Source organism: Thamnophis elegans, chromosome 3 (genome assembly GCF_009769535.1).
Source record: "Thamnophis elegans isolate rThaEle1 chromosome 3, rThaEle1.pri, whole genome shotgun sequence".
Lineage (NCBI taxonomy): Eukaryota > Metazoa > Chordata > Lepidosauria > Squamata > Colubridae > Thamnophis > Thamnophis elegans.
Window position 1 is genome coordinate 141,053,550 of NC_045543.1, and position 27,923 is coordinate 141,081,472.

At 46.5% G+C, this 27,923-nt stretch overlaps 2 protein-coding genes across 4 annotated transcripts in view; one reads left to right on the forward strand and one right to left on the reverse strand.

Moving 5' to 3' along the window:
- Positions 1-897: 897 nt before the first annotated feature.
- HDHD2 (haloacid dehalogenase like hydrolase domain containing 2) lies at positions 898-19,387 on the forward strand. The gene is made up of 7 exons (XM_032214398.1): positions 898-1,094; positions 4,268-4,369; positions 5,984-6,192; positions 13,410-13,494; positions 13,946-14,162; positions 16,418-16,481; positions 18,953-19,387. The coding sequence occupies exons 2-7, from the start codon at positions 4,269-4,271 to the stop codon at positions 19,054-19,056; spliced, it is 780 nt and encodes a 259-aa protein (XP_032070289.1). The 5' UTR covers positions 898-1,094; position 4,268; the 3' UTR covers positions 19,057-19,387.
- A 2,925-nt stretch (positions 19,388-22,312) lies between these two features.
- Positions 22,313-27,923, reverse strand: part of KATNAL2 (katanin catalytic subunit A1 like 2) — a 55,176-nt gene continuing 49,565 nt past the window's right edge. For all 3 annotated transcript variants that reach the window (XM_032212620.1, XM_032212619.1, XM_032212621.1), the window contains 2 exons: positions 25,743-25,845; positions 22,313-22,747 (listed from right to left, as the gene is read on the reverse strand). In XM_032212620.1, coding sequence (XP_032068511.1) covers positions 22,608-22,747; positions 25,743-25,845 — 243 coding nt within the window. In that variant the 3' untranslated portion in view covers positions 22,313-22,607. The remainder of the gene's footprint in view (positions 22,748-25,742; positions 25,846-27,923) is intronic.

Consider the following 27,923-nt stretch of genomic DNA (forward strand, 5'->3'; position numbering starts at 1 on the left):
CCCCTCCATGGCCCCATGGGAGTCTGACAACCAATCAGAATACAAGATCAAGATCAAAGGCCAGAGAGGGCATAAAACCAGGGACTTTCAGCATCTCTTCTTCTCCACCCAACATTGAAGCATGTGATCACCTTTTCTGTTCAGGGCTCAAGCCATGTGGTCCTGTCCACCAATAAACCATCTTTCCAAGCAGCCTCCATGTCTCCAGTGTCTTTTTCCCCATTTGGAGCCGAACCTAGAAGGACATTTCTTTCATCAGTATATAAAAGATGTATGGAATTAGTGGAGAAAAAAGATATGTAAAAATGTATATATAGATAAAGATATGTGGGATATATATGTATAGATAAGAGAAACACAATGGATATGTAAAAGATGTAGAAGTGCTGCTAAGATGATACAAATGTATAAATAAAATAAAATAAAAAGAGTGTCTATTTGTTCTCTTAAAGAAATACAGTGGTAATGAATTCCTAGAGTTTGGGGATAGAACATTCATTGTAAAGTGGAGCAGCAGCAGCAGCAACTGCTGCTATTCCCTGGTTTACATCAGAGGTTCCTGTATCATCTCCTTTGGGATCTAGGGTCCCATAGACAGGTAGAAATTCAACAGAAATGTATCTTTCTACTCTAGTAGAAAATAGATCACAAACCATAGAATCAATGAGCTCAGGTGTTCACCCAACTGCCTGCTCAAAAATGTTAGAGTTGAGCAAAGTACAAAATAAATGTTATCATCTCGATTAAGGGACACATTTATTTGTGCCCTTTAGGAAAATTATATCTCGATTGCTGACGAGGAAAAAGAAACGAAACGAAGGCCCATGCGGGCAGTTGTTTAGACGTTTCTATAAGGTCCTTAAGCGACAGGACCTTCCGTCAAATGCCAATGACGGGTCACAGAAAGAGAGGAGGCTGTTTCGTCCCTCCTGCGTATCGTAATAGTACAACCCAATCGGAGGCGTCCCCAATGGCGGGGACGGTACCAATGGTGTGAAAGGGGGGGGAGTGTCGCCTCCTGTCTCCTTATGGTCTCACGAAGGGCTCCTTCTGCAGGGATTTTCTGAGCAGCAAAAAGGGACTGGGGTGTCGAGGTACGGAAGGAAGGAGCGCTGTGAACGATTTCCCTTCCCCTCGTGACATTGGCAAGGAGCGGGGCTGCTCAATGGGGGAGGCGTGTGTGCAGTACGGCTGAATGGGGGTAATGACGAAGTTGCTAAAACAGTAAGACCAGAGAATGCAACAGTGGGGAGGGTGCATGTTGTGCCTCTGCCTGCTTCTCTGATCTTGCCATAGCTCCTTCCAAACCTTTTTTTTTTTTTTTGGAAAGCAGGCTCATTTCTGCCTGCTGCATCAATTGCTTCTAATGCCCCAAGGGAGCGCCACCTGCCATTCCCACCATGGTCTCTGCATGAGTCCCTGTTCTGGCTTTGCATCTCACCAGTTTTGCCTGCATCCCTCCTTCCTGGAGCGCGCACCACAAAACGGACCATCCTGCTACTTCCATATAACCTTGTTTGTCAACACTTTTTAAGATGCGTGGATTCTGGGAATTGAAGTCCACACATCTCCCAATAAAAAGTGGTACCTTGGTGGTGTCGCAGTGGTTAGAGTGCAGCACTGCAGGCTACTTCTGCTGATCACCGGCTGCCAGCAGTTTAGCAGTTTGAATCTCACCAGGTTCATGGTTGACTCAGCCTTCCATCCTTCCGAGGTGGGTAAAATGAGGAGCCAGATGGTTGGGGAACAAGAGGCTGACTTTGTACACCGCTTAGAGAGGGCTGTAAAGCAGTCTATAAATCTAAGTGCTATTGCTATCTTAAATTGCTGTTGAATCAGGTTACAATTGGAACGGCTTGTTTCTATTGTAGCAAGAGAGTTTTACAAAGTATGTGAGTTCAGCTAGGCAATTATCCTCTGAAACTGAAGCCGAACATGATGTCAATTTTCCAGATTTTGGTTTTGTGTGTAACTTTTTTTGTTTTGTTTTTTTAAAAAAATGGATTGGAGGAGAAGGTTCTGATTGATCAATTGTTGATATATTTTTGTATGTTGCCCACCCCCTTCTTCTTTTGAGAGGGCTCATCTTCTTAACAGGGAAATGTCCAAAAGGTGCTTTTTTTTTCCAGGACAACCATAATCAGTGCCTCTTCACTTTTGAATTGAATTGAATTGAATTGAATTTTATTATTTGTTTGCTGCCCTTCTCCGGGAGGACTCAGGGTGGCGAACAATTCAAAAAGGGAAAAGGGGGAACATAAAACAGAATACAGATAATTAAAATAAGCAAGAATCATGCAACCACACAAGTCGAGAGGGGAAGGGAACTCATCAACCCCAGGCCTGCCGGCAAAGCCAGGTTTTGATGGCTTTTCGGAAGGCCTGGAGAGAGGTGAGGGTCCGAATCCCTGCGGGGAGTTCGTTCCAGAGGCCCGGAGCTGCCACAGAGAAGGCCCTCCCCTGGGTAGTAGCCAGGTGGCATTGGCTAGTAGACGGAACCCGGAGGAGGCCAACCCTGTGTGATCTAATGGGTCTTTGGGAGGTAATTGGCAGCAGGCGGTCTCTCAAGTACCCAGATCCAAAACCATGAAGGGCTTTATAAGTTACGACTAGCACTTTGAAGCGTACCATCAGGCAGATGGTAAAGCTGGATGAACAGGTTTAAGAACAGCTTCTATCCATGGGCTGTCAGACTCCTAAACACAATCACAATCACTCCGTGTACATAGGGGAACGTAGGACTAGCTTTTCCCCCCACCCCAATTACTTATATAAGGATTATTCTCTATACCCATCATGGCAAACCTATGGCACGCATGCATCAAAGTGGCATATGGAGCCATGACGCCTTACACGCGGCGTCATCCATTCCTCTTCTGGGTTTCTGATGCATATGCGTGCACAACAATGCGCAGTACGGCAGTGCCGGAAACTGGAAGAGCTGGTCTTCCGTTTTCTGGTGTGTGCATGCCCGCCAGTAACCAAAGGACTAGCTGACTGATGCGCATGTGCGTGCTGGAAACCAGAAGTTCATTTTTTTTGTGCACACCTGCCTCCTGGGCAGCTTCTCTTCCAGGTTGCGCCCCAGATAAGTGCGCGTGCATGTGTGTGGCACTCCCTTTTCGGCACTCTGTAAACCGCTTAGAGCACTGCGAAGCGGTATATAAGTAAAAGGGCTATTGCTATTGCTACTACCTAGAGCCGAGGTGGCGCAGTGGTTAAATGCAGCACTGCAGGCTACTTCAGCTGACTGCAGTTCTGCAGTTCGGCTGTTCAAATCTCACCGGCTCAAGGTTGACTCAGGCTTCCATCCTTCCGAGGTGGGTAAAATGAGGACCCGGATTGTTGTTGGGGGCAATATGCTGACTCTGTAAACCGCTTAGAGGGGGCTGAAAGCCCTATGAAGCGGTATATAAGTCTAATTGCTATTGCTACCCCAATTGGAACCCAACATCCATGCTGCTAAGCAAGACATTTGTTAAGCGAGTTTAGTCTCATCATGCGGCTTTGCTCACCGCAGCTGATAAGGGAATCATTGCGGTTGTTAGGTTGGCAACATGGTCGTTAAGTGAATCTGGCCTTTCCCCATGGACTCTGCTTGTCAGAAGGTTGCACAAAAGGGGTCACAAGACACCCCATCCGGGACATTGTGACCGTCATAAAAATGTGTCAGTTGCCAAGTGTCGGAATTTTGATCATGGGGATGCTACAATGATTGTTAAGTGTGAAAAAAATATATCCTGACTCACTTTATACAATGCTATTGTAACTATTCATGATGTCTTGTATTTTCAGTTATGGATTGCACCAGTAGAGGCTAGTAGCAATAGCAATAGCAGTTAGACTTATATACCGCTTCATAGGGCTTTCATCCCTCTCTAAGCGGTTTACAGAGTCAGCATATTGCCCCCAACAATCCGGCTCCTCATTTTACCCACCTCGGAAGGATGGAAGGCTGAGTCAACCCTGAGCCGGTGAGATTTGAACAGCCGAACTGCAGAACTGAAGTCAGCTGAAGTAGCCTGCAGTGCTGCATTTAACCACTGCGCCACCTCGGCTCTAGCTAAACCAATTTCATCGTATACATGATGTACACTGACAATAAAGGCTATTATTATCACTTAGATGTCTGAGAATCCCCATAGACATGTTGCAGAGAGATGTTGTTTTTTCCCCCCTCCTGCTTGTTTTAATCGTCTGTTGTTACCTAACCACTTATGCTCTTTTTCTACTCTTCTACCACCTCCGTCTTCCCCTTGGCTTGAAGGATGGCAGCTTGGCGTGTGATAAAAGCGGTCTTGGTGGATCTCAGTGGTACCCTTCATATAGAAGACTCAGCTGTTCCAGGAGCCCAGGAAGCTCTTAAAAAGCAAGTTATATCTTCCACGTTCCATTGAAGGATGGGCGGGAAAGTGACAAATTTTGCAAATTCCATTTCTTAGCTAAGAAGATGCTTTTGCAGGCAGGGGTATCCTTCCCCCCACCCCGCCCCTTGTTCGTATAGTTGCATCTGAAATTCCAAAAATCAGGGTTCCAAATAGCATCCAAAAGTAAATCAGAGTCCAAGGCAAAGTATTGCTCAAAGTTCCATTTTATTAAGAGAGCCATGTTGGCACATCTGGGAAAACCTGAATCTGAAAGCTTCCCGGTTTTCCCCACCCAGTTGAAAGTTGAAGCTCTTGACCCCACACCCACAAGTCCATCCCACGGTCCAATCTCCCACTGCCATGCTGGCAGTTTCCACCCATCCAGTTCCGGTCAGGTGCAGAAGTGCAAAGACAAAGGATGACCTTGGCTTTCTAAAAAGAATGTTGTTATGGCTACATAGCATCTAACTCCGTACAATCCCCCCCTCCCATTTTCCCACAATAGAAAATGCATAGTAGAATAATAGAAAGTGTGGCAGGATCCAAAGATCCAAAAGAAAAGATGGCTGCAGGCCTGACAGTCCTCTTGTATCAAAAGCAAGCAATATTTAAGACTCCTGTTTATTTCATTATTCATTATTTTATTTATTTGTCAATTTAGATACTACCCATCTCACTCACAGAATGGCTGTGGAAGGTGTCCAATTAAAAACTAAAAATCTAAAAACCATATAAAAACGCAGTACATCAGTAAAAGAGCCAGTAAATAAAACCAGAATAAAATATCCTGTTATTAGAATAAAATTAAAAGTTGAACGGCAGAGGGAGGGCTGCTAAGGCATCAACCACCTCCAGGGTTGAATACTGCTAGGGCAGAAGTGTCAAACTCAAGACCCGGGGACCGGATCTGGCCCACGGGGCTGCCCTGGAAACAGCAAAGGACCGGTCTGCTGTGCTTCTGCCAGTGAAAATGGGTGTCAGGGTTCCAAATAGCATCCAAAAGTAAATCAGAGTCCAAGGCAAAGGATTGCTCAAAGTTCCAATTGATTAAGAGAGCCATGTTGGCGCATCTGGGAAAACCCGAATCTGAAAGCTTCCCGGTTTCCCCCACCCAGTTGAAAGTTCAAGATCTTGCCCCCCACACCCACAAGTCCATCCCATGGTCCAATCTCCCACTGCCATGCTGGCAGTTCCACCCATCCAGTTCCAGTCAGGTGCAGAAGTGCAAAGACAAAGGATGACCTTAGCTTTCTAGAAAGAACGTTGTTATGGCTACATAGCATCTAACTCCATACAATCTCCCCTCCCATTTTCCCACAATAGAAAATAGATAGTAGAATAATAGAAAGTGTGGCAGGGCAAAGACCCCAAAGAAAAGATGGCTGCAGGCCTGCCAATGGGCTCCCGAGCTCCGTTTTCGGCTGCCACGGCCTCCTGCAACCCTCTGCCAGTGAAAACAGAGCTCAGGAGGGCGGCCCACAACAAACGTCTAACTTATCAACATAAATTTTGGGCTCAATTTTGGTCGTACGTCGAGGACTACCTGCAGCAGGATTACGGACAAAAGTACTTCTGTGATCGAAACACCATCCGCTTCTCGTGTTTCTCCCAGCCAGGTTGCGCTCTGCTCCCGTGGCCATCCGATTTGTGACGAACACGACAAAGGAGTGCAAGCGGGACCTGCTGGAGAGGCTGAAACAACTTGACTTTGACATTAAGGAAGACGAGATCTTCACGTCTCTGACGGCGGCCCGAAATTTGTTGGAGCAGAAAAAGGTCCGGCCTTTGTTGATGGTGGAGAAAAATGCTTTGCATGATTTTACAGGTATCCTAATCCCTCGTGGCGTAAATATAGAATTATATCTACACACACAGACAAAGGATGTATGAATGGTTTAACCATTGCCATACGATAATGGGACTTGTTTAAGGCCGCAGGCTGGTAGCCAGGAGACTGTGAGTTCTGGTCCTGTCTTGGATTCGAAACCAGCAGGGTGTTAACTGGCAAGCCAGTTATCATAGGAAAATTCCAGTAGGAAACAAAGGCAACAACACAAGCAATGATTCTTACTTTATGACCAGAGGTTTATTGTGTATAATAATTTGGAACATTAGAAATGAATAGATATAAAAGATATAATAGCAGTGATACACTGCATTAACAGATTAATGCAGACGGCCAGTGAGAAATAGCAAATCCTACAAGGACTGCTATAAATTGTATTGTATTGTATTGTATTGTATTGTATTGTATTGTATTGTTTATTATTTATAGGCCGCCCTTTTCCCTGAGGGGACTCAGGGCGGCTTACAATTTATGGGGAGGGGAATACAAAACAATAAGACATAAACAACATATAAGTAAAAATAGAACACAACATTCATTCATCATTCGGGTGGGGACGGATTACAATCTTTATCCCCAAGCCTGACGGGATAGCCAGGTCTTGAGGGCTGTGCGGAAGGTCTGGACGGTGGTGAGGGTACGAATCTCCACGGGGAGATCGTTCCAAAGGGTCGGAGCTACTACTGAAAAGGCTCTCCTCCGCGTAGTTGCCAGTCGACACTGACTGGCGGATGGAACTCGGAGGAGGCCTAATCTGTGTGATCTGATAGGTCTCAGGGAGGTAATTGGCAGGAGGCGGTCTCTCAAGTACTCAGATCCACTACCATGGAGGGCTTTATGGGTGGTAAGTAGCACCTTGAAGCGCACCCGGAAATCAAAGAGCTCTGAGCTGATCATGAATCCTACCCTTTATACTGTTTTTCTAACCACATACTTGCTTTACAACCTCACTAACTCTCACTTTCTGTGAACACCTGTGTCCATGACTTTCAGTTCAACAGTTTCGTTCTTCCTGTTTTAAACGAATCCATACAAGTCCATATTGTGCAAAAACATATTTCACAGTTAGCAACGGTTCAGCAGATTTACAAATGTTTCTGGTAAATTTTGAAATCATCCAAGCTGAAAACTTGGGTTCATATCTCTTTCTTCTGGAGCCTTCTGTTATCCACAGGACTTATTGAATCTAACAGATCAATAGGCTAAATTTCTTGATTCTCACACAGCAGAGCTGGCAGCTGATTCGGACAGTGAGGAGGTTAGAGAGGAACATGGGCCAGTCCTGGAGTCTGGGGAAGGCTCTGATGAGGGCTCTGTGTCGGAGGCAGAGAGGGGGCCAGAGCCATATGCCAGTTATCAGCTGCCTTCGGAGTTGGACATCAGTGAGGCAGGAGAACAGCTGGAGCCTGTTCCCAGAGTGCGCATGCGCAGAGTTGCCAGACGAAGGGAACAGCTAAAGAACAGGGGTCAACTTGAGAGTAAGGCCACAGGTGAATGGTGAATGGCCCCCCCCAGAGGAAATAAAAGAGGAGCGAAAGGGGAGTGGAGTTTGCAGGAGACAATTAGTTTCTTCCTGCATTTTTGCCAAGTATTGCGGCGTCTGAAAGATATCGGCCTGGCCACTCTCCAAGCCTGATAAAGGTCGGTAACTGTGAACTATCTTAAAAGACTATGGGAGAGGAAAGACTTTGCTGGAGAGGAATTCACGGTAAATTAAATAAAAGCGGTTTATCGGGACGAGGACTCAGCTTTGTGCTGCTAAGGAAGCCTCGGTCAGAACACCGGGTGCCTGGTGCCAGCAACCCACTTTTGCAACAGTCATAAGAGTGAAAAACAGTCATAAGGCACTTTTTTCAGTGCCATAACTTGTGAGTTGAGTTGAGTGCGGATCATCCTCGACTTGCAATCGTTAGTTTAGTGACTGTTCAAAGTCAGTGGCGCTGAAAAAATGTTACTTGTGACCGTTTTTCACAGTTACGGCCTCTGCAGCGTCCCCATGATCACGTGATCGGAATTCAGGTGGCTGACAACTTGTTCATATTTATGACCGTCGCTGTGTCCCAGGGTCATCCCCCTTCGGCGACCTTCCCGCAAGCAAAATCTATGGAGAACCCAGATTCACTTAACAACCTCATTTCTCACTTATCAACTGTTGAGATTCACTTAACAACTGTGGCAAGGAAGATCATCGGATGGGGCACAACTCACTTAAGAAATGTCTCGCTTAAGGACAGAAATGTTGGGGCTCAATTATTATCATTTATTGTCATTGCATGTATGTACGCAGTTTACGCATACAACGAAATCCATATAACGCCCAGAGACCAGACCCAGAACAATCCCCAAACACCCCCCACCCACCCACCAAAAAACTCCCCGCCCCTAAACCACCCAAACATCCACACAACAGACCAAGTAGTGCTGTCCAATAGCTCACTTTAGTTCATTGTTGAGTGCAATAATAGCTCTGGGACAAAAGCCATTCAGAAGATGTTTGGTCCTAGTTTTAGTTGTTCTGTATCTTCTGCCAGGAGGCAAAAAGATTGTAAGCAGGATGGGAAGAGTCTCTGAGAATGTTATGCAACTTCCTCAAACAGCGAGATGCGGAGATGTTCGAAGAGCTGAGGTGGCGCAGTGGTTAGGGTGCAGTACTGCAGGCCACTTCAGCTGACTGTTATCTGCAGTTCAGCGGTTCTAATCTCACCGGCTCAAGGTTGACTCAGCCTTCCATCCTTCCGAGGTGGGTGAAATGAGGACCTGGATTGTTGGGGGCAATATGCTGATTCTGTAAACCGCTTAGAGAGGGCTGAAAGTCCTATGAAGCGGTATATAAGTCTAACTGCTATTGCTATTGCTATGTCATCCAGGGCTGGTAGCTGGAGCCCAGTGATATTCTGGGCAGTTATAATGATTCTCCGGAGAGCTTTTTTGTCCTCTGCGGAGCTGCTTCCATACCATGCAAGAATGCCGTATGTCAGGACACTTTCAATGGTGCTGCGATAGCAGGACAGAAGTAGATGCTGAGATAGATTTATCTTCCAATTGTGGTCGTAAGTGCCGGCATTTCAATGCTGAGACGGTTTGTTGTGATTTAGGGGAAAAAACCTTAAGAAGGTTTGATCGGCTGCTCTTTTGGCTCCAGCTCCATGGTGGCTCATTCAGTTGACTTTGCTTTCACACAGGGGTGGCCTTCAAGAATTTTAGCAAGGGGTTCTCTGCCTGCTTGCTGGGGGGCATGGCCATGGCGGGCGTGGCCTAATCGGCCTCCTGCACCACTGTGGAGGGGGGGGGGGAGTTTGCCCTCCCCAGGTTCCAGAGGCTTTAGCTCGAGCCTCCGGGAGGATGAAAACGACCTCCCCAGGCTCCAGAGGCCCTCTGGAGGATGGAAACGGGAGCTTCCAGAACTTCTGGGAGGCCTGTTTTTCATACCTCCCCAAGCCTCCAGGCGCACCCTGCACTTACCTGCATCCAAAACGGGCCATGTGGGGACTCCGGGGGGTGGGCTTGGAGTGGGATTTGGGGGTTCCCCAAACCATATAGAACAGTGTTTCTCAACCTTGACGACTTGAAGTCCTGTGGACTTCAACTCCCAGAATTCCCCAGCCAGATTCTGGGAGTTGAAGTCCACAGGACTTCAAGTTGTCAAGGTTGAGAAACACTGGTATAGAATCTTAGCTAGAGGTTTTCCCGAACCCCTGCAAAGCCTCCTGCAGCCCACCTGTGGTTTCAATCCAGAGTTGCTTATCTTGCTAGCAGTGGTGGGTTTCAAAAATTGTTCGAACTGACTCTGTGGGTGTGGCCTCCTTTGTGGGAGTGGCTTGCCACCCATGTGACCGGATATGAAATTATGAATTAGTACTTAGGTCGGTCCAAGTAGCTATTCAGAAACTTTGGCATTGAAGCATGCAAGTCTTAAAGCTGTCAAGTTACAAGACCCTTGCACCCCTAACCCTTTAGAAAAAAAAAACTAGGGGTCTTCAAACCTGACAGCTTTAAGACTTGTGGACTTCAACTCCCAGAATTCCTCCTCCAGTCACGTTGGCTCAGGAACTCTGGCATTGAAGTGTGCAAGTCTTAAAGCTGTCAAGTTACAAGACCCTTGCACCCCTAACCCTTTAGAAAAAAAAACCCAGGGGTGTTCAAACTTGACAGCTTTAAGACTTGTGGACTTCAACTCCCAGAATTCCTCCTCCAGTCATGTTGGCTCAGGAACTCTGGCATTGAAGCATGCAAGTCTTAAAGCTGGGGGGCATTCGCCCAGGTACGCCTGGTGCGCCAGTTGCGACCCTACCTGAACCGGGAGGCCCTCACAACAGTCACTCGGGCCCTCGTGATTTCTAGGCTGGAATACTGCAACGTGCTCTACATGGGGCTGCCCTTGAGGAGCATCCGGCGACTTCAGCTAGTGCAGAACGCAGCCGCGCGAGTGATCGCGGGTGCACCCCGATTCACCCGCATTACACCTATCCTCCGCGAGCTGCGCTGGCTACCTGTCGATCTCCGGATGCGCTTCAAGGTGCTATTGATCACCCATAAAGCCCTACATGGCAGTGGATCTGGATACTTGAGAGACCGCCTTCTGCCAATTACCTCCCTACGACCTATAAGATCTCATAGGTTAGGCCTCCTCCGCATTCCATCGGCCAGCCAATGTCGGCTGGCAACCACAAGGAGGAGGGCCTTCTCAGCAGCGGCCCCGACCCTTTGGAACGAGCTCCCCGTAGAGATTCGTACCCTCTCCACCGTCCAGGCCTTCCGCACAGCCTTGAAGAACTGGCTCACCCGTCAGGCCTGGGGATAAGGACCATTACCCCGCCCGAATGTTGTATGCATGTTGCTTATTATTTTATTATGTGATGTCGTCTTAGTGCTGTATTCCCCCCTCCCTGGTTTTCTGTGAGCCGCCCTGAGTCCCCTCAGGGAAAAGGGCGGCCTACAAATAAAATCAATTCTAATTCTAATTCTGTCAAGTTACAAGACCCTTGCACCCCTAACCCTTTAGGAAAAAAATCCCCAGGGGTGTTCAAACTTGACAGCTTTAAGACTTGTGGACTTCAACTCCCAGAATTCCTCCTCCAGTCACGTTGGCTCAGCAAGTCTGGCATTGAAGCATGCAAGTCTTAAAGCTGTCAAGTTACAAGATCCTTGCACCCCTAACCCTTTAGCAGTGGTGGGTTTCAACAATTTTTGGAACCTCTTCTGTAGGCGTGGCCTGCTTTCCGGGTCCACTGGTGGAACCTCTTCTAACCGGTCTGGTAGATTTGACGAACCGGTTCTACCGAATAGGTGCGAACTGATAGGAACCCATCTCTGCTTGCTAGGTACTTTCTTCCAGTTTTGGCATATGTAGGACAAGCTAACTTTGCCTCCCGTCCCATCTGGCCCCGGGTCAGTTTACTACATGAAACGTCTTAATGTAAGGGAGATTTAAAAGTTTAGTTAAATCAGATTGTGTTTCCTGTCTTTAGATCGATGCTGTGTCAAATCCCATCGGGGCGTGACTCTTCCTTCTCTTCACCTAAAATGCTTTAGATGCATTTTTGCGTGTGCCCAGTAGTTTTAAGTACGATGAAAGATGTTTAAGCCCCTGTTAGTAACTACTATGGAATTATTCTTGGATAATCTTCGTTTAAGAGAGCTTGCAGCCAGATGAACATAATCCATTCTTTGCTTAATGGAGCCAGATGCTCCCAGGGAGCGTTGCAAAGTAAGTCAAATAAATGCATAAAATCCACATTGAAGTATCTTTCATTGCTGCACCTCCATTTTTGGCCTTTCATAAGGACGCCTTTCCTTTCGAAGGATATCCTGGGCCTAGAATTGCCCCACAAGTTTAACTAAATTCCGCCTTGGGTCACGTACTTCCTCATGGACTACAGGATGGGGCTTAACCCTCCTACTGTCAGCTCCAGCCAGCTTGCATTGATGGGTGAGTAGGACACCCATTCTCATTATTACGGTTTACTCCAGCTGAGCCGAATGCTGGAACATCCAGCTGGACATGCCCTGGTAGGCACCAGGAGTTTAGCTTGACTTAAGGAATGCTTTGTCTTTTTCTGCAACAAACAGAATTAGGGGACTGGAGGCTAGAACATATGAAGAGCGGTTGCAGGAACTGGGTATGTCTAGTTTGATGAAAAGAAGGACCAGGGGAGACATGATAGCAGTCTTCCGATATCTCAGGGGCTGCCACAAAGAAGTCAAGCTATTCTCCAAGGCACCTGAGGGTAGGACAAGAAGCAATAGGTGGAAACTAATCAAGGAGAGAAGCTACCTAGAACTAAGGAGAAATTTCCTGACAGTGGAATTAATCAGTGGAACAACTTGCCTCCAGAAGTTGTTCCAACACTGGAAGTTTTAAAGAAGAAATTGGATAACCATTCGTCTGAAATGGTACAGGGTTTCCTGCCTAAGCAGGGGGTTGGACTAGAAGACCTTCAAGGTCCCTTCCAACTCTGTTATTCTATTCTATTCCATTCTAATCTTTGTCCAATTCTCAGATGCTGACAAATATGCTGAATCTCCATGCAGGTTCATAGTCTGCTGGAATTATGCATTTATTGGATTTTTTAGAATCCTATCTTCATTGCTTTATTTAATAATTCAAGGCAGTGAACATTCCTAATATTCTTTCCTCCTATTTTCCCTACAGCAACAATCCTGTGAGGTGGGACGAGCTGAGAGAGAGTGATTGGCCCAAAGTCACCCATCCAGCTTTCATGCCTGAAGTGGAACTAGAACTCACCTTCTCCGGGTGATTGGCCTAAAGTCACCCATCCAAGTTTCATGCCTAAGGCAGGACTAGAACTCACAGTCTCCTGCTGGTTGGCCCAAAGTCACTCAGCCAACTTTCGTGCTTAAGGCAGGTCTAGAATTCACAGTCTCCTGGCGATTGGCCTAAAGTCACCCATGCAGCTTTCGTGCCTGAAATATGACTAGAACTCTCACCCTCTCCTGGTGATTGGCCCAAAGTCAACTTTCATGCTTAAAGCAGGACTAGAACTCACAGTCTCCAGGTGATTGGCCAAAAGTCACCCAGCCAGCTTTCATGTCTGAAACGGGACTAGAATTCACAGTCTTTGGGTGATTGGCCTAAAGTCACCCAGCTGGCTTTTATTTGCCTGCAGTGGGACTAGAACTCACAATCTTGGACGTGGGTAGGACCTGTTTTAACAGAGGTTTACCATTTCCTCTAGGCCTAGACACCAGCGACCCAAATGCTGTAGTGGTTGGGTTGGCTCCTGACCAGTTCAACTATCAGACTATGAACAGAGCCTTCAGGTAAGCAGGAACCTGCCGCTGTGGCCTAGAGGCGGAGCTCTCCCTTCACAATCAGGAGGTTGTGAGTTCGATCCCAGGTAGAGGCAGTTGGAGGGTCTCCCGCTTGAGCAGGGGGTTGGACTAGATGACCTACAAGGTCCTTTCCAACTCTGTTATTGATGATGCAAGTCTCAGAGACTCCTTGCCAAATAATTTTTGGTACAGCTGTTGCGTTTGGAAGATATTGGCCTGGCAGCTCTCCAAGCCTGATAAGGTCTGTGGTTGTAAATTCACCCTTGAAAGACTGTTTGCTGGGACCTTGCTGAATGTGAACGAGAGGAATCCACATTAGCTTAATAAAAAGGGGTTTTGTTGGGACAAGGAGTCTGCTTTGTGATTTTTGGGAAGCCCAGGTCAGAACACGTCTAGGCCTCCCTTGGTTACATCAAAGCTCTTGTCTCCTTCTTCCAAGGTTGATGCTGGACGGGGCTCCCCTCATAGCTATTCACAAGGCCAGGTATTACAAGAAGAAGGATGGCCTTGCCCTCGGCCCCGGGCCCTTTGTAACAGGGCTGGAGTACGCCACTGACCAGAAGGCCACAGTAGTGGGGAAGCCAGAGCAGACATTTTTCCTGGAGGCCTTGCGTGGGACCAACTGTGGACCTGAGGAAGCCATCATGATTGGTGACGTGAGTTCCTGGATCCTTTCTTGCTTGCTTGTTTATTTAGATATTTATTGGATTTTTATAGCTGCCCTTCTAAGTAAACGACCTGGGCCATTTACAATTCAGAATACTTTATTTTATTTTATTTATTTTTACTTTAGTTTATTGTCATTGCACATCGTACAACAAAATTAAATGCCATCTTCAGTGTACAACATAACTATACAAACACAAACACACATCCTTCACATGCTATATAAATTGAAATTGAAAACCCGATATTGCATTAATATTGCACTATACCATAGAATTCAATATAGTTTAGTGTTGTGGCCCAACAGGAGCCGTTGGAGCTGCAAACAGACTCTGCCAGCGAGGGGCCTTATGAGTCAGCTCTGGAAGATGTGGAGGACCCTGGACAGGGTTCAGACTCCGAGCAGGGACCAGAGAGGCTGGTTGGCTACCAGGAGGCGCCTGAGACATGGAGCAGTGGTGAAAGCCAGTTTGTCCCTGATGTCAGGCCCTGGGGCAGTGGGGAGGAGCTAAGGGAGTTAGTCCCAGATGCCAGGCAAAGACGGGCAGATAAGCGCTGACAGCAACTACGGAGATACAGAAGATAATTGGGGCCAGATGGTTGTGATTAGGCCCCTCCCAAGATAGTATATAAGAAGAGACTTTGGGAGGAGGCTGTTTGCAGGGCACAACTGTTATACTAAAGCTGGAGAAGCTCTTGTGTGTATTTCTTATCTGTGGAAGTCCGGGTTGCTGCCAAAGTCTTCTCGGTGTGTTACTTTATTGTGAATAAATTGTCTAGCAGTAATCTTGTGTTGGCATGACTCACCGTACGGAGGGGGATCAGAACAGTTTACTGCCCTGGAATAGAAGCTGTTTTTCAACCTATTTGTCCTGGTTTTTATTGTCCTGTACCGACTTCTGGATGGTAATAGTTAAAAAAAAAAAAAAAGAGGGTGCCCAGGATGAGATGGATCTTTAAGAACATTTTGAACTTTCTTACTGCAGCGGGAGCCATAAAGCTCTTCCAAAGAGGGGAGAGGGCAACCCATGATTCTCTGGGCAATGGCATTAACCCTCTGGAGTGCTGTCCTATCTGCCACTGTGCAATTGGCAAACCACACACAGGTGCAGTAAGTTAAGATACTCTCCATGGTGCAGCGGTAGAAGGTCACCAGTAGTTTTTCATTCATTGGTTGTTTCCTGAGAAGTCTCAGGGAGTATCATCTCTGCTGGGCCCTTTTGACCAGGGCTGCAAGGTGAGCTCCCCAGGTCAGGTCCTCTTTTATGAGAACACCCAGAAACTTAAAACTGGCCATTTGCTCAACTCGGTCTCCATTGATAAGCAAGGACTGGATGTCTGATCTCTTCCTTCTATAGTCCACTAGAATCTCCTTGGGTCTTATTGGTGTTAAGGACCAAGTTGTTGTCTTCACACTACGAAAGCAACCAGTCCACCTGACCTGTATATTATTATACACAGACTTCTTAAAACATTTAAGAGATGTTCATTTTCTACCTGATAATGTGTAATGTACCGAAAGTGCTCGTTTCAAAAGGCAAATAATGAACGTCTTTGTTTTTCCTTGGAGATGTTTTGCTTCTCATCCAAGGAGCTTCGGAAAGATTGAACCTGAAGCAGCTTCTTGGATGAGAAGCGAAACCTCTTCAAGGAAAAACAAAGAAAAGTTCAGTTGCCGTTTGAAAAAGCACCTGCGGAACAACCAGAATCTGGATGACCGAGAATCTCCATGGAGAATGTGTGAATTAAAGTACATAAATTTAAGAATCAGTGTAACCATTTAGCTTCTGCGAACTGTTATGCAATCGGATTTACCGCATTTTTCAGAGTATAAGACGCACTGGAGTATAAGACGCACCAAGATTTTGAAGAGGGAATTTAAAAAAAAAAGTTTTTGCACTCTGCAGACCTCCCAAAACTGGCCCCGTTTTTCAAAAAAAGGGCATGAATAGCCTTTAGGAGGCTTGTAGAGTGCTACTGAGGGGGAGGGGGCAAAAACCTCTTATACTCTGAAAAATACGGTAACTGATTTAGAGAGTCTAATTTAGACTCCTATACAGCAGGTGTTCAAACTCTTAAGCTGTGGAAAAATTGTTTTACCATTTCAGTGCAAAATAGGAAAAGTAGCACAGGGCAAGGATTATCATGAAAGTAGAGTTCAGTAAAAACACATCCCTATTTTTTAGGTGCTTTTACAACCTGTTTCCGAGTTGCAGATTTATTTGCATTTCTCTTGCATTTACAGGACTGCAGGGACGATGTTGGGGGTGCCCAGAATGCTGGCATGCTGGGAATACTGGTGAAGACTGGTAGGTAGTGATGCTTGGGCACTAAAAGAACTACACTTTAAACTAGGCTGATGTTCATTTCTGTTCTGCCTTAGGAAGAAAAAGAGATAAGCAGGAAGGTGCTCAGAGATTTATCTAGTCATGGATGAACTGCAGGGATGTGATATCCGCGATGGCAAACCTACGGCATGAGCCCTCTCTGCGAGCATGCAAGCCACAGCCCAGCTCAGCTCCACCGCACATGTGGGAGACACGCACACATGTGCTGGGGGTGGGGAGTGCAGGGCAGCCCCCCCCCCGGCCAATTTTTCTCCCAGAAAGCTGCAGGGAGGCCTCCTAGGTCCAAAATGGGGTAGTTGCACGCCCCTGTGCGTGGGGCGGGGGTTGTGCACGCATGCGCAGGGGGACAGGACACACGCATTGCATTATGAGTGCAATTATGGCTATCGTGCACATACACACACGCACTTTCGGCACACAACAAAAAGGTTAGTCATCACTGATCTATACCAGCCTGTTACTCCTGATTCAATGGAGGCATTGCAATAGAAGGAACAACACCCATCTTTCATTTAAAGATTTCCTTGGCAGCTGGCCTCTTCTCTTCCCAAGGGGTCATTGTGTATTTCTTTCAGTGCCAGGTACAAACCATACAGTTTTTCACAGTGGTGAAATCAAAATAAATTTTCCTACCGGTTTGGTGGGCGTGGCTTAGTGGGCGTGGCTTGGTTGGGTCATGTGACTAGGTGGGCGTGGCTATGTAGTCCTGTAACGCGGGGGAATCTAAAAACAGGAACCCACTTCAACAATGTCCTGCTGGAGCAATGTTGGACTAGATGACCTCCAGGTCACTTCCAGCCCTGGATTATCCTCTAAAGCTGTGTCTCGTGTCAGATTTATAGTCCTTACTTCCTCTCCTTTTCCCTTCCTCTTTCTTTTTCTTCCTTCCTTCCTTCCTTCCTTCCTTCCTTCCTTTCTTTTCTTTCTTTCTTCCTCAACAATAACCCCCTCTCCCATTTTTAGCCTACCAAAAACAGACCCCACCAGTGGTGGGATTCAGCCAGTTTGCACTTATTTGGGAGAAACGGTTCTTAACTTTCAAAGCAGTTCAGAGAACCTGTTGTTGGAAGAAATCTCCTTTTGGTTTTTTCCACTTTATGGGGCTAATCCTGTAAGGAAGGCAGGAAGGAAAACATTCTGGTGTTGTTTCTAGCCTAATCTTCATTGCCCTGCTTACAGAAACTGCCTCTCCGGTTAACACTCATTACATTGTAACAGCTAAGGCGAAGCGCCCATCAACTTGAGTGATGTTGAGTTGGCCACGCCCACATGGTCACATGACCACCGAGCCACACCTACCCAGCTGGTCATTAGGGCAGAGAACCGGTTGTTAAATTATTTGAATCCCACCACTGGACCCCACCCACCGCGCGTTTCCGAAGAACCTGTAGTAAAAAGATGCTTCAAAAGTTAAAAAAAAGATCAGCTGTATTTTTTTTTACTAAAGAAAGTAAACCATACTGGTTTCTGTGAACCAGTAGCATTTTTTACTACCGGTTCAGTCGAACCGGCCCGAACCGGTAGCATTTCACCCCCTGGTTTTTCAGCAACTACAATCAAGCTGCAGTTCGTGTCAGTTTGCTTACACACATTTGTGGAACAGACGTCCTACCTGTAACACCTTTCTGCTGTTCCCGTCTGGGTTAACCTTCTTCTGCTGATCTTTCTCACCTGAACTAGCACATATGTGCTAGTTATTCTCGACTCTAGTAGGCCGTGCTCATCACCATTTCAAAGCCAAAGAGCCAGTGCCGTCCGAAGACGTCTCCGTGGTCATGACTAAATGCTGAAGGCGCACGGAATGCTCTCACCTTCCCACCAAAGGTGGTCCCCATCTATTCTTTAACAGGATTTCCTTGATCAGTAAATATTAATAGAAGCGCCTATGCCCACCGGATTATATTTATAAAGCTGAATGCACCAGTGAGAACATTGGAAATTTGTGATGCCAGCACTGATCTCTGGCAAAGTTTGATGCGAATTCGGACCTAATTACAGAACTTATCATATTTTTCAGAGTATAAGACGCACCAAGATTTTGAAGAGGCAAATAAAAATAAAAAGTTTTTACACTCTGAAGACTTCCCCAAAATGGCCCATTTTTCACGAAAACAGGCCCATTTTTTGTCAAAAAAAAGGGCATGCTTAGCCTTTAGGAGGCTTGTAGAATGCTCCTGGGGGCTATTGGGCAAAAAACGGCCTGTTTTTCACTCATTTTTGCCTCCCTAGCCCCCAGGAGCACTCTGAAAGCCTCCTAAAGGCTATGCACGGCTATTTTTGTAAAGGAGGCGGGGTTTTGGGAGGCCAAAAATGCTGTATTCAGTGTATAAGATGCGCCTAGATTTTCAGCCTTTTTTTTTTTAGGGGAAAAGATGCGTCTTATACTCCCAAAAAATACAGTAATTTATGTATTTCTGGTTTTGTCATTGCAGGGAAATACCGAGATGCCGACGAAGGCAAAATTAACCCACCCCCTTACTTAACCTGCGAGAGCTTTCCCCATGCCGTGGAACACATCCTTCAGCATCTGCTTTGAAGAAGCACTGTCGTTTTTGTGCCACAAAATGAAATGGCCCACAGAGCGTTTGGACTTTCTTGGTGCATTGATGCTGGATTCTACTCTTTTGGGGACTGTGATGGAATGAATGTTCTCCCTGTAAAAATTGCTTCCCACACCCCAAAAAGTTATCCTCTCCAACAGGAGCCTGTCTTGCTTTGCTCCGTTCCGGGCAGAGGGGAATTTGTCAGGTCGAATAAGGAAGGAAATATCCTACTCAACCCTTCTATACCGCTCAGAATCAACTTGAAATGCGAGATGGGTGGCAAATAAATTTGACAATAATAATATATATTAGATTGGCACATTGCATTGCCAGTGGAATCGGTCTGTTACTGCATGACTGTCCGTCTTCATGGAAATGCAAAAAAGTGTGCCTATGACAAGACCTTGGTAATACAACTACCGTATTATTCAAAGTATAAGACGCACATTTTTCCCACCAAAGAGAAAGAAAATCTGGGTGCGTCTTATACACTGAATACAGCATATTTGGCCTCCCGAAACCCCGCCCTCTTTGCAAAAATGGCCATGCATAGCCTTAATTAAGGAGGCTTCTAAAGTGCTCCTGGGGGCTGGGGAGGGCAAAAAAGAGCAGAAAACAGGCTGTTTTTTTGCTCATTTTTGCCCCCCCTCCCCCCCCCCAGCAGCACTCCACAAACCTAAAGGCTATGCATACTTTTTTTTTTTTTACAAAAACAGGACGTTTTTTGGAGGTCTGCAGAGTGCAAAATCTTTTTCTTTTTTAATTTGCCTCTTCAAAATCTTGGTGTGTCTTATACTCAGAAAAATACGGTAATACCCTGTTTCCCTGAAAATAAGACCTCCTTGGATAATAAGCCCAATCGGGCTTTTGAGCGCATACGCTAAAATAAGCCCTTCCCTGAAAATAAGTTCGCAGCTAAAATATTTAAATGCTGCTCCCGCAAACCCTAGCTACTGTGTCCCTTCTCTTAGTGGCGGCCGCAAAGAGAGCGGCAGTCCCAGAGATACTAGGGCTGGCAGGAGTTTGCCAGAAACTGAGTCAGAACTTCTGGCCCCCTCTGGATCAGCTGATCTGAGGGCCGAGGTGAAGGGGCCTCCCGCACCTCAACAATAATAAGACCTCCCTGAAAATAAAGCCAAGTGCTTATTTCGGGGGCCAAAAGAAAATAAGACACTGTCTTATTTTCGTGAAAACACAGTATATACTGCAGTTCACCTATCTCCTAACCTAGCAGTTTCTCAATATTTGAACATCTTGTATAGCAGAAAACGGGCATATTTTTAATCTTCCTTAGGCAAAGACCATTGGCATCTTCCCAAGTGGGCTGCTTTAACGAAGACGTCCCTCCAAGCCAGTGATTTTTATGAACAGTTATGTCTGGGAATGCATAAATAAAGTTTTGCCAGGCTTCTAATGACACACAGGTGAGAACCAGTGGTGGGTTCCGGAGCCCGGTGCAACCGGTACGGTGCAACAGGGCTGGGCATCCACAACATGCACACATGCAGCATGCGCATGCTTACCGCCTGGAACGTTCCAGCTGCTCGGTGAAGCGTCGTGCAGGTGTATGCTCCGTGCGCGGAGGCCCCAATTGGCTCAAATACCAGTAAGGAGGGCAGGTGGGCCCTCCGAAGCACCGTACCGAAATGATACTTGGTGCTCCCAGCAGGCATCGGTGCGCCTGTACTGGGGGCGTACCGGTCATATCTCACCACTGGTGAGAACTCATTTTAAAAAGGGATTATTTCAGAAACGAAGAGGAGGAGGAGAGGTTGACACGATCTTGCTGGCTTTGTCAAGTCTCTGAGTGTGTTTTGTGCTTCTTCCCCCCCCTCACCCGAAAACATTTAACTTCCAGTTCTCTGCAAAAACCTCCCCCTGCAGACAACGATGGCAACTTTCACTTAACGACAGTTACCAAAAATTTAATAAAAGTTAGCCGGTTAGATGGGTGTCTTGACTTTAGGATCCTTATGACATACAATGGAAATTCCGCGCTATGTTAGGGATCTTAAGTTGAAGACTAGCTGTAAAAGAAGAAACTAGTCTGTCGGATCCAGTGGTTTTTTTAATCCATAAAATAGGATTGGCAAATGTGCAGCTACGTTGACGATACAAATTCAGAAGAGCTGAATGTGTGGGTTGGCCTGAAGAACCTGGATTATGTTGTGGCCCATCAGAGTTGTAGTAGAAGACATTGTAGGACAAAGATTTTTTCCTGGTAGCTGCTCGGTTTTGATCTAGGAATCTACCAGGTGCATGATTAAAAACTTGTTATACTTGCTAAGTGTTTTCCCCAATAGAATAAAACTCTTGAAAGTGTCTATTTTCAAAGGTGCTTTTGCAAGAGGCACCTGTACTTTCTGTTTTTTCTTCGAAGACGTTTCTCTTCTCATCCAAGAAGCTTCTGCGCCTTCGAAGAAAAAAACAAGAAAGCCCAGGTGCCTCTTGAAAAAGCACCTTTGGGACAACCCTGACCTGGATGACTGAGGATCTCCATGGACATTTGTCTATTTTCAGTCTTCAGGTGACCAAGGGAAGAGAGAGGAGCCCTATTTGTCACTGTAAGGAAGCCTCTAAAACAGGGGCCTCCAACCTTGGCAACTTTAAGGAATTCAACTCCCGGAGTTCTGGGAACTGAAGTCCACAAGTCTTAAAGTTGCCAAGGTTGGAGACCCCTGCTCTAAAAGATACCTCCGAGACTCCAAAGTGGTTTATTCTTGAAGGATATTTTTCAAAATCATCTGGTTTAATGCAAGGATGTCTGTAAAGGTAAAGCTTCCCCTTGCACATATGCGCTAGTTGTTCCCGACTCTAGGGGGCAGTGCTCATCTCCGTTTCAAAGCCAAAGAGCCAGTGCTGTCCAAAGATGTCTCCCTGGTCATGTGGCCGCCATGACTAAAACACCAAAGACGCACGGAACGCTGTGACCTTCCCATAGGTGGTTCCTATTTTTCTACTTGCATTTTTGACGTGCTTTCAAACTTCTAGGTCGGCAGAAGCTGGGACTAGTAACGGGAGCTCACTCCGTTACTCGGCCCATGGGATTCGAACCACCGAACTGCCGACCTTTCGGATCAACTAGCTCAGCCACTGAGCCACTGTGCCCCGCCAAGGATGCCCGAGAAGGCCCAATTAATGTTTCTCTTTATCCCTTCCTATTATCTGGTCCCACCAAGGAAGAAAAGTATAGCAGCAAATATTAAGTCAGCAAAATGGATCCCCAAAGTCTTCTAGGTAACACAGAAATAAAAATAGCCGGTCGTGTTTAATTACAAAAATTAAAAATGGTCAAAGTGCTAAAATGGGGGGGGTTTCCGCCTTGTGTATGAGTCTCAAGCTATCGGATGAAAAGATAGAACGAGCTTTCTCCAAATCACAATTGGCAGCCTCTTCTCCATCATCAAAACTTCAGTAGCCAGATTGGAAAGCGGCAAGTTTCTTCTCCTCTTTTTTTCCCGGTAAAAATACACTTTTCATAAATGTGTTGGGTGGAGTGGAGGAGCTGGAAATGTGGAGGATTGTTCCAGATCTTAAACTCCGCTCAAACCGACTCAAATTCTCTTTGCCAGTCAACGTATTTTTGACTTAGATTCTTAGCAGAGGGCTTGGTATGAGAAATGACATCGAGGAAGTCTTCGGTTGTGACTGTGTCCAGGTGAATCACTGGTAAGTTTCCACTGTCTGAAGAAAGAAGAACTCCAATTAGAAATGGAAATGCTGTCTAAAATTGGTCCGTGGTTATAGAAAGGATTGCAAGTAAAAAGGAATTAAAGGTAGATTAATTAAGGTGAATAAAGATAGTAGGCCAGCTGGTATGTATTAATAATGGAATGTGAAATGATTATACCAGGTTACAAATAAGAAAAATATTAGTTGGGAAAGTTACCAGAGAAGAGGAGAAGAAAAAATGGAGGGGGAAATTGGAAATACGCCTAACAATATATATTTAAAGTTACAATATGAGACCAAAAATATGGGCTTTTAATGATATATAACTATGTAACAGTATTATGAGGATAGCTGGAAACTTGTATCCACCTCACACTTCAGCCAAAAAAGAGGTTTGGGGGGGGGGGGGAGGAAACAAATGGAATTTGTATAAAGGTATACCTTTAAAAGGAAAATTAATAATATGGAAAATAGTTTTTTTAAATATAATTATTAATGCCACTGATTAAATGGGGTTTGCTAAAAGGAGGAAACACACCACATAAAAAGAGACTGGAAGGGAGATAAAGAGAGGAAAAGGAAGAGAGAGGAGATTAGAGAGAGGGAAGGAGAAGGGAGGGAAAGAGAAGGAGAGAGGAAAGGTGTGGAAAGAGGAGAGAATAGTGAGAGAGCAAGGGGAAGTAGAGAAGAGAGGGAGGGCAGAGGGAAGAAAGGAGGTAGGGAGGAGGAGAGAGAGAGGAGAAGGGTTGAAGATGAAATAAGCTAATAGGGTGTATGGAAAGCAGAAGAGCAAATAAAAATTGAAGAGGATGGCAAGAGGAATTATTATTGAATATTCAAAAAACATTTGTTAAGATGTAATGGTATACTTTGGATTACATGTATGTTAAAAAAATAAAAAACTTTCGGCCAAAAAACCCCCCAAAATCGGTCCACCAATGGTCAGGGAACTACACAGATCTCCTGTAACCATGAATGGGATTCAGCCGGTTCCCACCAGTTCAGGTGAACTGGATGCTAATTTTACATTCTGGTTCCCCAAACCAGTAGTTGCAAGGACCAGCTGGCCCCGGCCACCTCGCCCCTCCCCTCCCAGGAGTCTCCATGTGGCCTATTTTGGATGCCAGGTAAGAGCAGGGCCCGCACGGAGGCTCTGGGAGGGCAAAAAATGGGCCTCCTGGAAGTTTGGAAACAGGCCCATTTCTGGCCTCTAGAGGGCCTCCGGAGCCCAGGGGAAGTCATTTTCGCCCTCCCGGAGGCTCAAGGAAAACCTCTGGAGCCTGGGGAGGTCCAAAAATGGGCCTCCTGGAGGTTCCGTAACTGGGCCCGTTTCTGGCCTCTAGAGGGCCTCCGGAGCCCAGGGAAAGTCGTTTTCACCCTCCCGGAGGCTGAAGGAAAGCCTCTGGAGCTTGGGGAGGTCGGGAGGGTAAAAACGCCCTCCCCCGCTGTGATGCAGGAGGCTGAGTAGGCCACGCGCACCATGGCCCCGCCCACCCAGCAACTGGGCAGAGAACCGGTTGCTAAAGTTTTTGAATAGAAGGGATGCCTCCGAATGACACTTTCATACCTTCAGTCTTGTTCTGGTTCCTCCAGTTTATCCTACTAGTTTATTCTCACTTATCATTCTATTTCTATCTCATTCCCCAAATTGGTAGCTTCCAATGTGTGCTAGCCATTGTCCCTACTGCAGGTTTTGGGTAGTTGCAGTCCAACCTCGCCCCAAATACCAGACTAAAGGGTTGGACTAGAAGACCTCCAAGGTCCCTTCCGGCCTTAAGATTCAACAGGTAGTCCTAGACTTCCAACAATTCATTTACTGATCATTCAAAATTACAACGGTACTGAAAAAAAGTGACTTATGACGGTCTTTCCACACTTACGACCATTACATCATCATCCTCATGTGATTAAAATTCAGGTATTGGGCAACTGGCATGTATTTATGAGGGTTGCAGGGTCCCAGGGTCATGTGATCCCCATTTACGACCTTCTAACAAGCGAAGTCAATGAGGAAGCCAAATTCATTTAACAACTGTGTTAATCACTTAACAACTGCAGTGATTCACTTAACCACTGTGGCAGGGAAGGCTGCAAAATGGGGGTGGGGGTGGTACTCACTTAACAATTGTCTCACTTAGCAACAGAAATTTTGGCCTCAACTGTGGTCGTAAGTTGAGGACTACCTGTATGATCTTAGGAAGTTTTGTATGAGAGACCAAATGGGAAAGGAGTAGACAAATCCTAAGTAAATCTGAACAGGGATGCAACAAGAGATGGAATGCCGCCATCTGCTGGTACAGCTTTATACATTTATCATTTACCTTTATACGCTTCCTAGCTAACCTAGCTAAGACATCTCTGCTTGCTCGACCCTGAGTCTTCTGACCGAGGCTTCCCAAAATCACGAAGGCGACTCCTTGTCCTGACAAAACCCCTTTTTTATTAAGCTAATGGGGATTACTCTCACATCCAGCAAAGTCCCGGCAAACAGTCTTTCAAGGGTGAATTTACAACCAGAGACCTTATCAGGCTTGGAGAGCTGCCAGGCCGATATCTTTGCCAGATATATAATTGGAAAGGAGTCTCTGAGAGTCACGAACAAATTTTCACACTAATTAAATGAACTACTTGTCTCCTGCAAACTCCACTCTCCTTTCGCTCCTCTTTATTCCCTATGGAATTCACTGTCCACCTGTGGCCTTGCTCCCAAGTCGACCCCTATTCCTTAGCTGTTCCCTTCGTCTGGCAATTCTGCGCACACTGGGAACAGGCTCTAGCTGTTTGCCTCACTGATGTCTGACTCCGAAGGCAGCTAATAACTGTCGGAGGGTCCTGGCCCCTTCTCTGCCTCTGACGCAGAGCCCTCATCAGAGCCTTCCCCAGACTCCAGGCCTGGCCCATGTTCCTTCCCACCTCCTCAATGTCTGAGTCTGTTACCAGCTTTGCTGGTGGGCCACAACACTGAGTACCTGTTCAGCTCGAACACGCAAAAGGATTTTTGCTATACCTGGCTGGTGATTTTCAAGAGCGCTGAAGATTTTTCTCACAGGGCGCATGGCTGCCTCTTTGCAAACCAACTTAATGTCAGATCCCGAGTAGCCTTCCGTCTCCTAATACACAAAAATGAAGAGAAAGGTGTGCTTACCTCCACAGAGGTTTCCCACTGCAGGTAGCTCTCAAGCTAGCATTTAGATTAAGAAAGGACGGAGAGGAATAGCAATAGCAGCAGTTAGACTTATATACCGCTTCATAGGGCTTTCAGCCCTCTCTAAGCGGTTTACAGAGTCAGCATATTGCCCCCAACAACAATCCGGGTCCTCATTTCACCCACCTCGGAAGGATGGAAGGCTGAGTCAACCCTGAGCCGGTGAGATTTGAACCGCAGATAACAGTCAGATGAAGTGGCCTGCAGTACTGCACCCTAACCACTGCGCCACCTCGACGGGCTATGGGGACGGTTTCTACATCGGGCCACTTCTGACACAACCAAAAAGGTCCCCTGAGCACACGGAACCAGTTGTATGTAGGGGTGAAATCCAGCAGGTTCTGACAGGTTCTGGAGAACCAGTAGTGGAAATTTTGAGTAGTTCAGAGAACCAGCAAATGCCACCTCTGGCTGGCCCCAGAGTGAGGTGGGAATGGAGATTTTGTAGTATCATTCTCCTGCCATGCCCACCAAGCCATACCCACCAAGCCACACCACACCCACCAAGCCACGCCCACAGAACCGGTAGTAAAAAAAATGAGTTTCACCACTGGTCCTACAGATCATATTATGATGGACAAGAGATTGGTGATGAGTTCATTTGCCACCAGAAGAGCATCAAGATAACATTACAAGATCTACAGGGATCAGACCGGTGGCCTATCCCATGTCCCAACTTGGCTGAAAGTGCTTCTAGATGGCTTCAGGAAGATCTCAAAGAAGGCAAGCTCTGCATTCTTTTTCTCAGGAGTTTGCAATTAATTACCGTATTTTTCAGAGTAGAAGATGCACCAGGATTTTGAAGACGTAATTTTTTTAAAAAGGGGGGGGGTGCACTCTGCAGACCTCCCAAACCCTCTGCACGCCTCATTTATTTATTTATTTTGTGAAAAACGGGGCATGCAGAGAGTTTGAGAGTCCTGCAAAATGCTCCTGGAGGCTGGGGGGGGGGCAAAAACGAGGAAAAAACGGCACATTTTTCACAAAAACGGGCCTGTGTTTTTTTTTTTGCCAAAACCAGGGCATGCATAGGCTTTGGGAGGCTTGTAGAATGCTCCTGGAGGCTGCGAGGGGGAAGGGGCAAAAACGAGAAAAAATGGCTCCGTCTTCACATGTGCCAGAACACCAGAAATCCAAAGACCAACTGACCAGTGCACATGCAGACGCCAGACAGTTGGTCTTTCCATTTCTGGTGCATGCGAAGACCAGGCCGGCACCTATGCGCGCACAGGAAACCAGAAGACTAGCTGGCTGGCGTGCATGCGCGCATCAGAAACTGGAAGACGAGCTGACCAGCACATGCATGCACACCAGCCAGCTGGCCTTTGGGTTTCTGGGCTCTGGCGCATGCGCGTGTTCTGTTTTTGGCACCTGGTGCCAAAAAGATTCACAGTCACTGGTCTATGTTCTGCCTGGTGTCAGCTTTGATGGAGTCCAGCCACCGTATTCTTTGGTGGCCTGGTTATCTTTATATATGGCAGTGATGGCAAACCTTTTTGGGACAGAGTGCTAAAAAGGGAGTGCATGCGCACGCACAGGCACTCATCTGGGACGCAACCTAGAAGACAAACTGCCCAGAGGGCACATGCGCACCAAAAATGGACTTCCAGCACATGCGCGCCAGCCAGCTAGTCTTTTGGTTACTGGCATGCATGGGTGCACGACGATCAGCTAGCTGGTTTGAATGCTCACACCAGAAAATGGAAGACCATTCTGGCATTTGCCGCAAACAGGGAGGCCAGCTGATTGTTTTTGTGCACATGCTCACCAGAAACCCAGAAGAGGAACAGAGGATGCTGCACATGACAGGCGCCATGGTTCTATGTGCCACATAGGTTTGCCATCACGGATATGTGGGAATGGAATGGAAGAGTGGGGTGGGATGGGGTGGGATCAGGAGCTCTTTTATCGGCTACAAATGCCTTCCAGAAAGCCCTCCGCAGGATTGATCCGGAGCCCTGTTATCGGCTGCGGAGGACTTTC

Coding starts and splice junctions, on each gene's coding strand:
- HDHD2 (XM_032214398.1), top strand. CDS start 4,269: ATGGCAGCTTGGCGTGTGATAAAAGCGGTCTTGGTGGATCTCAGTGGT. Junction 4,370..5,983: donor GCCCAGGAAGCTCTTAAAAA/GCAAGTTATATC, acceptor TCTCCCAGCCAG/GTTGCGCTCTGCTCCCGTGG. Junction 13,495..13,945: donor ACTATGAACAGAGCCTTCAG/GTAAGCAGGAAC, acceptor CCTTCTTCCAAG/GTTGATGCTGGACGGGGCTC.